At 44.6% G+C, this 14,165-nt stretch overlaps 1 protein-coding gene across 1 annotated transcript in view; it reads right to left on the minus strand.

Annotated features, from left to right (window-relative positions):
* Nucleotides 1-255: 255 nt before the first annotated feature.
* SamDC (S-adenosylmethionine decarboxylase) overlaps nt 256-14,165 on the minus strand; it is a 122,079-nt gene continuing 108,169 nt past the window's right edge. The window contains exon 10 of the mRNA XM_050172026.3: nt 256-2,052. Within this exon, the coding sequence (XP_050027983.1) occupies nt 1,918-2,052 (135 nt within the window). The 3' untranslated portion in view covers nt 256-1,917. The remainder of the gene's footprint in view (nt 2,053-14,165) is intronic.

The following is a 14,165-nucleotide window of genomic DNA, read 5'->3' on the forward strand; positions in this document are numbered from 1 at the left end:
GGCACTTGCATTAAAATGGCTGGTGCAAGGATCAAATCAATTGGCACGCAGATTAATTTGGAGGCCACTGGGATTAAATGTAGCATCTGGATTATATTGTTGGCACTTGGTTTAAAAAGGCTGGTGCTCAGATTAAATTCGCCGGCACATGGATTTTCAATGGCGCTTGGATTAAACTGAGCAGGAAAACCTGTAGTACAATGCAATTAATCTAACAATACCGTATTGTGTTGCAACATAAAAAATTGCACAGAGTTGCTTTTGTCATTTATTGAAACACAAGGCTCATACAAGTACCATGGAGAACATTTTTGATTTTCATCATCAAGGTTACACTTGTGTATATGCATTATGCATATACAGGCCCAATGCACTATCACTAGAAAATAAAAATACCACATTAAGAGTAAGAGAATTATTCGAGAAGGAAGAACACATTAAGCTTCCCCGAAAATGCCTCATCAGCCTCATCACCTCGTCTGGACATGCCTCGCGTTTCAGAACACTCACGTTGAAAAGATAACAGACAAACACACAAGCTAAAAATCTAGGAACAATGATCTCAAGAAGTGTCAGGAGGAATGTCGGCACAGTCAGCATCAAGATGCCCTGTATGTTATGTTTTATTGCTTGACGGTGTTCCTAGGAACAGCTTTGATGTAGCTATAGGTCGTCAAGACTGAGCGGAAAAACCTGGAAAACAACTGCTACGCTTGTGGGCATTGTTTTTGTGCTGGACTGTCTCAAGGCCCCTACTGCTCTGCTGACATCCTCCACAGGTTTTCATCTAAAAAGCCGTGCCTCTCGAGTAGTTTGGTCAATGCTGACAGTGCATGGCTGCATCCATCAATGTATCCTATTGAAAATCCCTATATGCAAGTCCGCCTGCTAATAATGCCCAACCAATGCTAATTCTGGCTTTTATGTGGATCCCCATCATTTGCTTTGTTTGCACAGGTGAGGAAGCAGTGCGCTCGCAAAACGACCTGGCAACCTCGTGAGCCAGGCACCTGCATCTCGTTCAAGTTAGACGGAAAGGCAATTGGTGAGCAAATGGGATGATGCTGGCTGCAGCCACACAATGCTTGCCTTGCTGTCTGCAAGCCGTTCCTCGTGAACCTTTGGAACAGCTTTAGTGGGGCAAAAATTGCGCTCATTAAAAAAAAGTCAAAGAAAGGAAAGGTGTTACAGGTAAATAAAGAAAGCTTGCTGCAGGATATATATATATATGTATATATATATATATATAAACGAACAGCTTGGATGCAGAAAACAAAACCAAAAGGGGGGGATGTCAAGATACACTGTAGAGAAACAAATGTTTTGTAACTGGCACAGAGAGCTTGGCATGAGACACATAAAAGCTTCTTTGGTTTTTAGATCTTTATAGTAGAAGGCTGCTCACACAGCAGGGGCTTCCGACGTGGGACTGGGGTGCAGCAGTCCCTGTCAGCACCACAGCCAGCACATTGTGGCTGGAGAGAAACCCGCATTAGACACATGCAGAGAAATTACACAAAGTGTGGGGCCAGATTGCAACAAACAGCCTAGTGAAAGACCACGGGATGGTTTAACTGGGCATCATGAACATTCTCACGAATGCCCAATTCATTTACCATGCCAAGCATCTTCAGAGCCAAAATGGAATGCCCGAAAGTAACATCGCAAAAGGAGAAAAGGAGCGAGAAGAGAATGAGGCCGAGCCTGTCCAAGGCCCGCCCTGTCCTTGAAGCACGGCGTCCAAAATCCTACGGACATGGTCCTGGGTCTTTCTGGGGTGGGTGAGGAACGCCAGTGCTTGTCGCTTACAGCTGGAACAGCAGGGTGACACACTCACCACCCATCTGCTGTGGTGACAAGAAAAGTTTGCCACCTGGCAGTTAAGAGGCATGTCCAGACAAGGTGGCTCGATGGGCCTCAACTAGGGGCCTTGGCAAACAGCGCATATGTCAGGTCGTACGCATTGAAGCGGCACACCTGCAGCTCTTTGCGGCTGTAGTTGCGGAACTCTGTGTTGCAGCTCTCCTTCATCCCTTTGGCAGCCACTGAAAGCTGTAAAGAACAAGCAGCACATGTTCTTGTGTTGTCACCATACCTTTGCACTTAAACGCCATACTTTGCTGTACCGAATCATCTGATACACCTGCTTTTATATCGGCTATAGCAAGGATTGAGGCAGGACAAGTCAAAATTTTATGTCACCTATCTAACATGCGATCTGTTCAGCAAGACTAAAAACCTTACCGAAAGAGTGATTGCTTTAGAGCAAGGCAATGATGTAATCACTGGTGCCATCATTTTCCATGACAAGAAAGCAGAAATATTTGTTTTGAAGGCCACTTCAGATGGTGCAAAAAAGGAAACCACTCTTGAAGTATCGATTGATCCCTTTAACAATGATCATACAGAATTGGCACATTTAAGCAAAATAAAAATCAGATTTAAAGAAACGCAAGTGGTGTTGGCGACCTGTGATAGATTGAAGGGAACAGATTTTTCTGTTCGCAACTACTTTTCGAAGTCAGTTTGCTACGCTCAAGAAGAACTGTTTGAACTTGGCAAGAGACAGTTTTCACAGTTCAAACTGCGTGTTTACAAGGTTCATGTTTTGCAGCTGCCACTACACATATGGCGCTTCTTCGAACTTCGTTGTTTTATCACAAAAGCAGCCTCTGCATCTCATCCAACATCACATTTCCGTTGTCCCTCTCTATGTCATGCCGTCAATATTGGCGTACTATAGATAAACTCTCGAAGTATCAGAAATAAAACAGATGAACTTGAAGGATTTTTGTCTTCCCTACACCTTTATGTTGTTATTGGCTGTGAGACATGGTTAGACGAATCAGTATGAACCAAAGATGTCTTCCCCACGAACTATGGCGGTGCGGCAAAGGCACTGGAATCAGTCAGTGTAACATAGCCGCCGCGCTCGTTAGTTCGCTACTGCCATAACCATGCTTTCTGCGCTCAGCCACGTGCTTTGCCTTGTTACTTCTTCGTACTGGTGATATTGAGGCAATGGCAACCATCACACCACCTCCTCTACCCTTGTTCCTATCGTTACGAAATATTGAGAAGCGGTCAGGCAGAGATAGCTCGCTGCTTTCAACATCTGCCGAAAGGCACGTTTCAGTTACGATAATGATATCTGCAGAACACCTGTTTATCATTGCATTTACTAAAACAGTTTTTGGGAGTATGCTGCAGAAGTTGGCGAGGATAATAACTTTCTACCGTTTTTTATTTCTACTGTGCATTGAATTTCCTGTCATTGATCATGACACCCACCCTGTGCAACTATCCGTATTACACTCTGTGAAAGCACATCAACAACAGGAACAGCGCAACACATAACGTGTGAGTAAAGAGCATAGGACAGAGCGATGACTAGCTAGCCAGCACTCTGCCCTGTGCTCTTTACTAGCTCGTCCTGTGTTGCGCTGTTCTGGTTTTTATTCTAAAAACTCTCTAAGCTTTACACCCAATGTAGGGTATGTCGTTTGTCATTTTTGCATGCGATGAGTCAATGTATTCATTATGCAAAAAAGGTGAGGCGTGCAGACAGGACACAAGAGAAGTGGACAACACAAACGCGGACTGTCAACTGAAGGGAGCACTGAGGCGAAAAAAGAAAGAAGACACAAAACTCATCTGCCCAAGCTCTGGAATGGTATCACCACGTGTCAGTCAGGTACATGTGCCGGTCCACGCGAGAGATAGCTGTTAAGGCACTTAATCTCTTCCTTATGTAAAGTAATCGAAGGTTGACTCACGCACGCACTTCCACCATTATAGATATGCCATGCCTCTACCATAAGACGCATATCTTCATTCTTATGCCTGTACAATATCGCGCATTCATCTAACTCTGCCGTGCAGTTACAATCTTGGCAATGAAAGGAAAGATTAGAAGGCGATCCACCGGTTAACGACCTTTTATGTTCTATTAGCCTCCGATTGATACACCTCCCCGTTTGCCCTACGTAGAACTGGCCATAGCTAAAGGGAACATTATAAACCGCACCCATACGACAGTCAGTAAAACTTGTTCTTATTGTGCTGCACTGGACAAAATTCTGTTCTTTTTTTGCCTTTCACCTGCTCCTTTTTCCTCTGCACGACAGCGCATATCTTACCTAGCTTATTGGGAGCAGTGAAAGCAACATTAACATCATATCTACTTGCTACTTTTTTAAGCCTGCGCGATACTGAATGAATGTACGAAATAGCCACTACTGTTTCTTTGCTATTACTGCTTTCTGTAATCACGTCCGTTCCCCTCGAAACAGACTTCTTTAGGCGTTCAGCCACAGTGGCCACTGTTACGCTAGGAAAACCTGCTTCTAATAGACGCCAGACCTATGCATTAAAACTGGCGCTCATTTTGTGCATGCAGGATCTGGTGAGAGAAGACTTAAGGCACGACATGGCAATTCCGTCTTTTACTACTCTGGAATGCTTGGATTGGAAGTTTAACAACGGCATCGAAGATCTTTGGGAGTACTGCCAACAAATGTGATTTTGTTTGAAGACCAAGGAAATGTCTAGAAATTTCTAGACAGCTCAGCTCAGCCAACTAGCTCAGCTTTCTGGCATTCTAAGAGTCAATGTACTACAGCAATACAGATTTTGTAACTAGGAATATTCTCCCGGTGCATTGTATCTCTTCACGCAGAGATCGTCTGAAAGTACAACTAATTTTTGCAAGAACGTTGAAGTATCAGAACTCGCCAATTGTGTTGTCGGTAAAAGAGCGGAATGATCTGCTGGAACAAATAGTTATTCTTACTGATGTGTCATACTTTAAGACAGAATTGCTGATGTATCTGGGTCGAGTAACCCTAATCCGTCAATATGCATGAAATCGATATTTTATATGGTATACCTCTTGATTGCGAGACGACATCTGTAGTGCTCTTCTGCTTTGATTAGTAAATGCTCCATTTCTATTGTACTCATTATAGTTGTTATTCTCCTTGGTGTCTGTAACCTTGTTGTACCTTTTGATTGTATAATAATCCACAACCCCTATGTAATGCCCTCTAGGCTTTAGGGTATTGAAATAAATAAATAAAATTTCAAAATGACTGGAATCTGCATGGTGGTGGCAGAGTCTTTTTGCTTGCGAAAGGCTTGCTGCTTGACATTAGCGACGTCAAATCTTCATTTCCCAGGACTACTTTGTGCCAAATAGATTCAGAAGACCTTAATATTGCTGTATTCGATTGTCCGCACAGTGACACTACGGTTGAACCCGCTTATATAACGATACTGGTTTTAACAACATATCGGTCATAACAATGAGAAAGCTGCTGCAGCATAAACGTTTGTATATTTTCTATGGTGAATAACCTGCTTATTACAATGCCCCCAAGCCACATTATCAGTTGTAACAATGAAGTCTGGCTGCTGGGTGTCTGTGCCGAAAGGTAATGGAATGCGAAATCCTTGAAAAGAGAATGAATTTCAAGCCGCTGTAACCTCGCCCACTGCCCGAATGGCTGCCGCGCACTCTTACAATAGAACCTCTTTTCCAACCTTCTCCGCATTTCCAGCCTCCCTGCCTCTCTTCCGTTGCCCTTTCACCACTCAGAACACAAATGGGCTGGGCCCATAGCTCTATGACGCGCTGCCCACCGAAGCACCCATGTACTACGCCGACAGCGCCACTCCCAGATTGCTCGCTCCTCATTTTGCACAGTTGTGTCAACAGATTAAGACGCTTATGCTCGTCTTTGCTGGTTGTGTTGAAGTCATTCCTGGCCATGTGGTCCCTTTGCCTCGCTTAATTCACCGCCGAAATTAAAGATGGCTGATCTGCCCACTGATCACTGGCAATGCACGACATTGCCAGTGAAAATAATCTGCACTGCTATACATTTGGGGACGAAGTGCAGTATCGTAAAAGATTACAAAGACTGTAAAAAGGTGCGTGACTTGAAGTATGGACTATCGCAACCAACAGTGTCGACAATCATCTGCTCAGCAGAGAAGTTTGACAAACTGCTTGATAGACAACAGGCGCAAACACATTCAACAAGGTGCCTATGAGGAGCTGGAAAAGGCCCTGTTTCTTGGTGCCCATCCCATGAACTTGCCCATCACTGGGCCAATTCTGGCCACGAAGGCAAAGCTGTTTGCCCTTACTCATCAACAATGTGGACTTCCAGCCAGCTGGTGGTTGGGTACAGCGCTTCAAAGGAAGCTGTAATGGTGAGGGAGCTTCACTTGACATAGAGGTGAAAGCAGAAGTGAGTGGAGGAAACGCTGCCCTGCATCCTCGACAACTACGTTGACAACAACGAATATAATGGCAACAAAACAGGACTTTTTCCAGATGCTGCTGTCCAAGACGCATGCACTCACAAGAAACGTGTAAGGGTAGCAAAAAACAGCTAGCTGTGCCTCGCTGTTTTTGTGCACCAACATTAACGGGAGTGACAAGTGACTCACATTTGTCATTCAGAAATAGAAAAACGCCCACTGCTGCCAGGATACCGGTACACTACCGTTCACAGCCACAAGGAATGGATGATGCGAGAACTTTCTCGCGAGTGGCTCTTGGAGTTCAACCAACATGTTGAGCGATCTAACATGAAGGTGGCATTCATCCTAGATAATTGTAGTGCCCACCATTCCATGGCCATAAGCTCTTAAGTGTGGAAGTTTTTTTTCCTGCCACTGAACACGACTGCAGGCTTGCAGCCCATGGATGCCAGTGTGATCACCCATTTTGAGGTCATGTATCGTCGCCATTTCTTGAACAAGTTAAGCTAGTCTTGTTGATGGACATGGCCACATAAGCCGAGAGCAACCAAACAAAGATCAAGCTATTGATGGCCATTCAGTTTATCTTCGGTGCATGGTCCGAAGTCTACGGTGCGGGACTGCTTTAGGAAAGCACACTTTGTCTAAGACAGCAGTGGCTTATACAAAGCATGTGAAGCTTCCACTGATGAAGTGATGAACTCCAGTCTGCAGTCAATGAGGATGCTCGAGGACTCAGAGTTGATGATTCAGTCCCTCTGGGGCTTCGTCTTACGAGGGGACCTTGCGCTGTACTACATGGAGCATGGAACTACATGGACCAGTTGGAAGCCTTGGAAGAAGGATGTTGGCAAGCTCTGCATAAAGCAAGCAAGCTCGAAGGCCATGGGATTTTTTTCATGCAAGCCAGTGAGAAGTACATGGCGAGGTGCTTGTGGTGATGTTGCCCCAGCGTTTCTTCTGCATTTCTCGATCTGAGAGGCTGCTGTGGCAACTTTCTTACATTTCTTAAAGGGCCACTTTTGCAGCCCCCAAAGCAATACCACAGCGAAGCTTGCATGTCACTTGCCGCCCATGTCACCTCATTGCAGTTGTTACAGCAGTGCCATTTTTTTAATGCCAACAGCCGCGAAGGCTTGGTACATGCGACTGGAGTGTGCAGGAAGCAGAGTTAAGCAGTTAAATGAGTCAACACATTCAGCAGCCGGATGGAGGAAGGTGTTGGGGAAGGGCACGGGCCTCAGCGCTATTATAGTTTTCTCACAACAGCTCTGCAATCCCCCATTTTCCTTTTCTTTCTTTTCATGCAACCCAGCTACAAAATTTACTGGTTATAACAATGGAATTTTCATGGCACTTGAATATTGTAAGTGGGTGCAACTGTAGCGAGTCTTTCAATCTGCTTTCTGGTTTGACACAAAAGGTACCAACAGACTACTTTCTGTTCAGAGGGGACTTAACATGCCCGACGTTCACTGGAAGGACAAGTCATTGGTACTTTTTTCTTGTTCTTTGCATGCTGCCTTTAATTTGTGTGGTGTCGAACGTGCTTTCGGGACAAAGGAACGACAACACAGTAGTGCAAACAATCAAAAAGGCATTGATTGCCCTTTTCATACACTAATGCCTGGTAGCCGAATCACTACCCATAGAACATCCTGATGGGGGCACGACAAATCAAAGTCAGACGTCCATGTTAGCGAACTAATATGTTCGCTACCATGGACACCAGATACTAATCATTTGCCTGTACAGTCATGTGAATGGTTTCACGTTCGAATGATCGTGTTTGTCCATCCTGATGCCCCACTTTGAAGCCTTTCTTGGGAGTCCAAATAATCGGTCGTCGACTGTATGTGTCTTCAAACGCTGAAGTGAGCCAGCCTGCAGTAGGCCTCCTATGAACTATCTTTGTTCTTTACCCTTACAAAGAGATTTTAATATTATTTTACTGGCCGAGGTTCATCTGCACAATATTAGCTCAACTGAATAGTCTCATCACTACTCCTTGCCTTCTTCGTTTTCGGGCATGCCTTCGAGGAAGCATCACGAGACCCAAGGCAATTGGTGCATTTCAGAACTGTGGCTGCACAAGAGTCTGCAGCATGGGGCTCACTGCAGCATGAGCAAACTCTCATGTTCTCACACACAGCACTCACGTGTCCCAGCCTCATACAATTGTGGCATTGGAGTGGCCTTGGGAGAAATGGTTGCACAGGGTATGTAGAGTGGCCCACCTTGACAAGCGAAGGGACAGCCTTGCCCTTGAAAATCCCATGGACATCCAAGAATCATCCACAGGCTTCTTACACATGTCCTAGGGATGTTGAACTGTCCCATTTGGGACATGTGGTCAACATTTGGAGGACATCAGTGGTCCAATGGGTTAAGTACTCGTGTTAGTATTCATTGCTTCTGGGGCAAACTGATCTACTGAATTATTCCAGTTGCACTCTTCATTCCATCTCCAAAATTACTGTTACCTAGCAATGGAATATATAAGTTACTTCAAGAAATAAAACAACTCTTCTCCCATGCCTGACAGAATTCAGATATGACTGCGGTGCAAGTTATTTCACGACAAGTCTCTTGATGGGAAATTATGAATGCAGCACCCATTCATAAGGGTTAGGGGCACAGGCAGGAACTAGTGCCGGCCTAACAAAGTAGACAGTTTTAGAATAGAGTTTGTCACCTTACGTACGTTAAATGTAACACCTTTGCGGGACGTTACGGTGCGTGTCCTTTCAAGTCTTTTAGTTTACCTTTTGGGAACACAAACATAAAAAAAACGTTATAAAACAGGGCTCTGCCTCATGCCAAACGTATCCAAACCAAGACGATCCATTAGCAACCATCCTGCTGTTGCTATGTGGACGCGTCTCGTTAGGCGTATGGGCACCAGAATCGCCGAACGATCTCAGAAAATGGACATACTATGCGCTCATAATTAACCTTTTAGGTGAATTTAAAGAAAGCGAAAGCTCATTACAATAGTTACTAGTGATCAATGCGAGTGAGAACGTAGCCATCATGAGAATTCACACTGAAGTGAGAGCCATGGGTGCCACCATGTTTGACAACATTATTTCTTAGCGTCTGTAAACATCACAGATGTTAAACTCGCCAAATAACACAAGTCACCATAGCGCGCACATAAACTGCAGAAACCCAACAACGTTCAGAGCATGCACAGTTAAGACGACGCTATTTCTTTACGTACCTAATGCTTTTACGTTCGGTTGCAAACAATAAACTAAAACTGTCTAGTGCGTTTGATTTTGTGCTGTATTTTACAATAATTTCATGCTGCTGACAAAATTTCGTCTGTGAAACAGGCTTAGCTACTGGCATCTAAGCTCCGCAAAAAAAGAAAAAAAAAACAGCCTCTCAGTAGCAAGGAGCACAAGTTTGCAAACAGCGAGGGTGCTTTTTTTTTTTTAAAGTTCCACCCCTAATCCTAAGCTTATCGCTTGACAGCAAATGCGATGAGTGATGGAGAGTCAAATACCTCTGAGTTTACGGGAAACTGATGCAGTATAATAAGGCATGGATTAGCGGAAACAGGCAACTAGCGGAAATTACTCAAATTTCCGAGGCTAACATGAGCCAAATATACCATCATTTAGCATAACGACTTACTAGTTTAATTTTTTACCAAAGACTATGTATTTGCAATGTTCCAACATCATGTTAAAATAAACCAACTTCCTAATAAATGCATGTGCATATCATTATTCGATATTCGATACTATAGTCGGGTACAACTTTAGAAGAACGGGGAGCCCCCGCCCAGATTACAGAAGCGCGACAGCCGATAGCCTCTGCGACCAAAATAATCCCGCTCAAAAAATCATGCTTCTGAAATACGCAATTCTCGGTATAAATAAAGACTTTTTTATTTTGATGACTGGTTTAGTAGAGCTCTCGTGCTACAGCACATGCCGGATCGCGATAGAAAAGTAACCCCGTGCCTTCCACAACACTGCCTGTCGTCTGCTCTTTAGCTTCGTTGCAAGTGACAAAAGTAGAAAGTGCAGCTTTGCATGGCTTTAGCGCTTGTTTACATGTACACGGCACATTTAATATTCCTTTTAAGAGCTTAAAATGAATCAGTTGCTAATGAACAAGTACTTATATAAAACAATGCACTTATCACAACCATTACAAATCTGGGGCGTGAATACTCGAGGCAGGAAGGGTACAAAAATGTTTCATTTATCGTTTTAAATAAATACTCTTGGTTTTAAATAACGTAAAATTCATATTTTTTGGTTTTGTGTATTGACAAATTTTTTCCTTCTCACTTTTTTTTTGCAAGCCTGCAATCTCGCCAGTTCATGCAAGGCATTCTGTGTGAGTTTTCCGACATGGAGCCTAGCGAGGCGACATTGGAATGCGATCCTTTGTTGCCGAACTAGCCTTGTGTCGCCTCGATGCCCACACCCCCAAGGAGCCTTGACAAGAAGAACAAGAGTGGCCACATTCTGAACAGCGATTCACGCAACATGATCCTCCACTGCTACACGTATTGGCGTACCGGGAGCCTGAACAAAGTGTCGAGGTGACGACAAAGTTTGTCGCCGAGATGCTCGGTGTCAGCGAAAGCACCGTGTTCAAGATGACAAGAGAGGTCAAAGAGTCGCATATTTCGGGTGACAAACTGTCGAAGCCCTCGCAAAAGCACCCACGAAATGTGGAGAAAAGAAGACGCAGCACGAAGTACGACAGCTTCATGCTGTGCATGCTGAGGTAATGTGTGCACGATTTCTTTCGCCGCAACAAGCTACTGACGGTCGAGAAGATAATTAACGAGTTCTCGAAGTGTATGGACCTCCCATTACAGAAGCGGTGTACTGTGTGTCGCCTGCTTGTCGAGATCGGATTCAAGCATGAGGAGAGGAGCCGCAATTCGCTGCTGATCGACCGGGATGACATAGCTGAATGGCGGAATCGCTACCTTCGTGACGTGGAGCGCTACCGGGCGGAAGGCCGAAAATCTTTTGCCTGGACGAGACATAGGTGACGGCGGGACACACCCGGTCAATCGTGTGGACAGACATCGTGGTGCAGAAGTGCAGACGCCTATACGCTCGAGCAAATGGCCTGTCGATGGGTCTGAAACAACCTTCTGGAAAAGGCCAGCGCCTGATTGTGACGCACATCAGCAGCGAGGATGGCTTCATTGACGGCTGCTTAGATATATTCCAAGGCCAAAAAAACAGGCGACTACCACGAAGAAATGGACGGCAGTCACTTCGAAGGATGGTTTAATGACGTTCTGCAGAAGTTGCCTGCTGGTAGTGTCGTTGTTTTGGACAATGCACCTTACCATTCTCGGCGAGAAGAGAAATTGCCGACAACAGCTTGGAAGAAGGAAAAAATACAGGAGTGGCTCAAAAGCAAAACCATCACCTACAGCAAAAGGATCGCTAAAAAGCAGCTGCTTGAGTTGGTAGCATCTGTAAAGCCACACTTTCTGAGCTACACTGCAGACAATGCAGCTGAAAGGGTAGGTTGCATTGTACTCAGGCTCACACCGTACAACTGCGAATTTAATCCTACCGGGCTCGTGTGGGCAAAGGTGAAAAATGGCATCGCTGAGAACAGAGACTTCAAGCTGTCCACGGTTGAAGACGTCCTGAGGGAAAAAATCAAGCACGTAATGGCGAAAAGCTGGAGGAAGAACATTCACCACGTGATGGACCTGGAGGCAAAGTTTAGGCTTGATGCATCTGGGAGTGACCACATCCAACCCATCGTCATCTAACTGGGTGAAGATGACAGTGAAGAAAGCGACTCCGACTGCGAGCTGTCCTGCATTGAGCCACTCGAAGCATAACAGCTTCTTAATAACGAAAGAACAGCCCTTATTAGGGCTACCAAAATTTTGCCGGTGGGTTCGCAGCAGCCAAGCATTCCCCCGTGACCTCTCAAATAAATAAGCAATTCATTTGGTGACATATTCCTTTTAATGGAAGCTCAATTCTGAAAAAGCGACGTCCTGCACAGATTGTGCTCAATATAAGTATTGGCATGGAAACGTGCTTAAATGCTGGAAGATATGAATGCAAATACAATTATTAACCCTGAATAACTATGTGGGGCCCAAAGTGCTCATTTGGGCCGCCACTGTTCAGCTTCACACGAAAAAGCAGTAGTCAACGTGAAATTGACAATCACTCTCGGCAGCCTGCACACCAAAGCACATTCATGTGGTTGCATTGTTTATTTTGGTTATCTGGCTCACGCAAATAATGTGAATAAGAGAACAGTTATAAAACATCATTGGCTTAGTGAGGCCCAAAGTGCTCACTAGGGCAGCCATTCTCGAGTTGACAGGCCCTATGGAGAAGTAGCAGCAGCCGAGGCAAAATTGACCACCAATGTTGGCAGCCTGCGTGTCGAAAGGAAAACAATAGCAGTCGTGTTGGAGCCATCGTCAAGTTTACATGCCCCTAAAGGCCAATACATGCAGCCAAGCAATAACTAAAACATACTGTCGGCTTGGTTTACTCCACCGCACAGTCATTTAATTTCATCAAGCCACTTGAACAAATAAGAGCAATGCAAAGTGACATGCCCCTGTTAGGCGGCCTGCTTCCAGGTAGTTGTTTCAGCCTGTTGAGATGAATAATGCCAATTTCAGAAGGCCCAAAATACTCTATTGGGCAGCCGCCATCGAGCATGACGGGCCCTGTGATGAAATAACAGTAGTCGGGGCACGCTCGAAAGGCACCTTTAGCAGTCTGCATTTCAAAGTGCAGTCATGCGTAGCCATTGTAGGTGAAATAGCAGCAGTCAATGCGAAACTGACAGCCACTGTTGGCAATTTGCATGCCAAAGCATAATTATGTGGTTGCATTATTTTGGTTATCTGGCTCAGGTAAGTAATGCGAATAAGAGAACAATTATCAAGCATCATTAGCTTAGTGAGGCCCAAAATACTCATTCGGGCAGCTATTAATAGCAGTAGTCAAGGGCACGCTTGAAAGGCACCGTTTGCAGTCTGCACATCAAATCACAGTCATGCCGCAGCCATTGTTCTATTTGTTTATCAGACCGGGCAAGTAACACAAATGTAAGCACAATTTTTCACCATGAATAGCCCTGCTAGCATTGCTTGGACTAAGAAATGCTGAGTAAAGTTGAACGTGTTTTATTGCGGCAATTATTGCATTCACAAGCCATCAGCATAGCGATCAACGGCCAGGTTCAGACAATGACATTGGTGAACTAATAAATGGTGAAAGTTGCAAAAGCTCTCAGTGCACTGTTTTGCTGGGTTCCATTCACTGAAAAATGGATTTTTGTAACGATGAAAGCGTCAGACAGGAAATGACACCCCACTTCGCAATGTTATTCGTGTTGAAAATTTTTACCATCCTATGTGATGGGCAGCGAAACCGTCTGTTTACTAAGACTGAAAGCGTGAAAAATGCAACAGCATAGCAAGGTGTTTCACAATATGCAGCCTTTCATGTGCACTTCTGACGAGCTGCCACATGCACTGATGCGTATACATGAACAGAGGTAAGAGGCAAAGTTACTGTGCAACCCACATGACGGTTTTATCAAAATGTATCTTGTAAGCCTTTCTGTTTTCATAGGCGATCAAAATTTGTTTTGAGCAAGTTGGTTAATCACATTGCAGCAACAACACAAGAAGCGAGGACAGAAAACACAGCAAGTAGGCAGATTGATAAGACGAGGTAGACCAGTGAGAAAGGCTTTAATGAGATGGAAGAGGCCAGCCCTGCAGTTTACAGGAGTTGGTGCTTTGAATGAGATTGGGTAATGAAAATGTGTAAAAACACTTTGCTGAAAGAAAACTAGCAAAAGCAAATGCTAATATAAAATAAAAGGACAGAAATAAGAGTAAGTGCAAAGACACA

Source organism: Dermacentor andersoni, chromosome 6 (assembly GCF_023375885.2).
Source record: "Dermacentor andersoni chromosome 6, qqDerAnde1_hic_scaffold, whole genome shotgun sequence".
NCBI lineage: Eukaryota > Metazoa > Arthropoda > Arachnida > Ixodida > Ixodidae > Dermacentor > Dermacentor andersoni.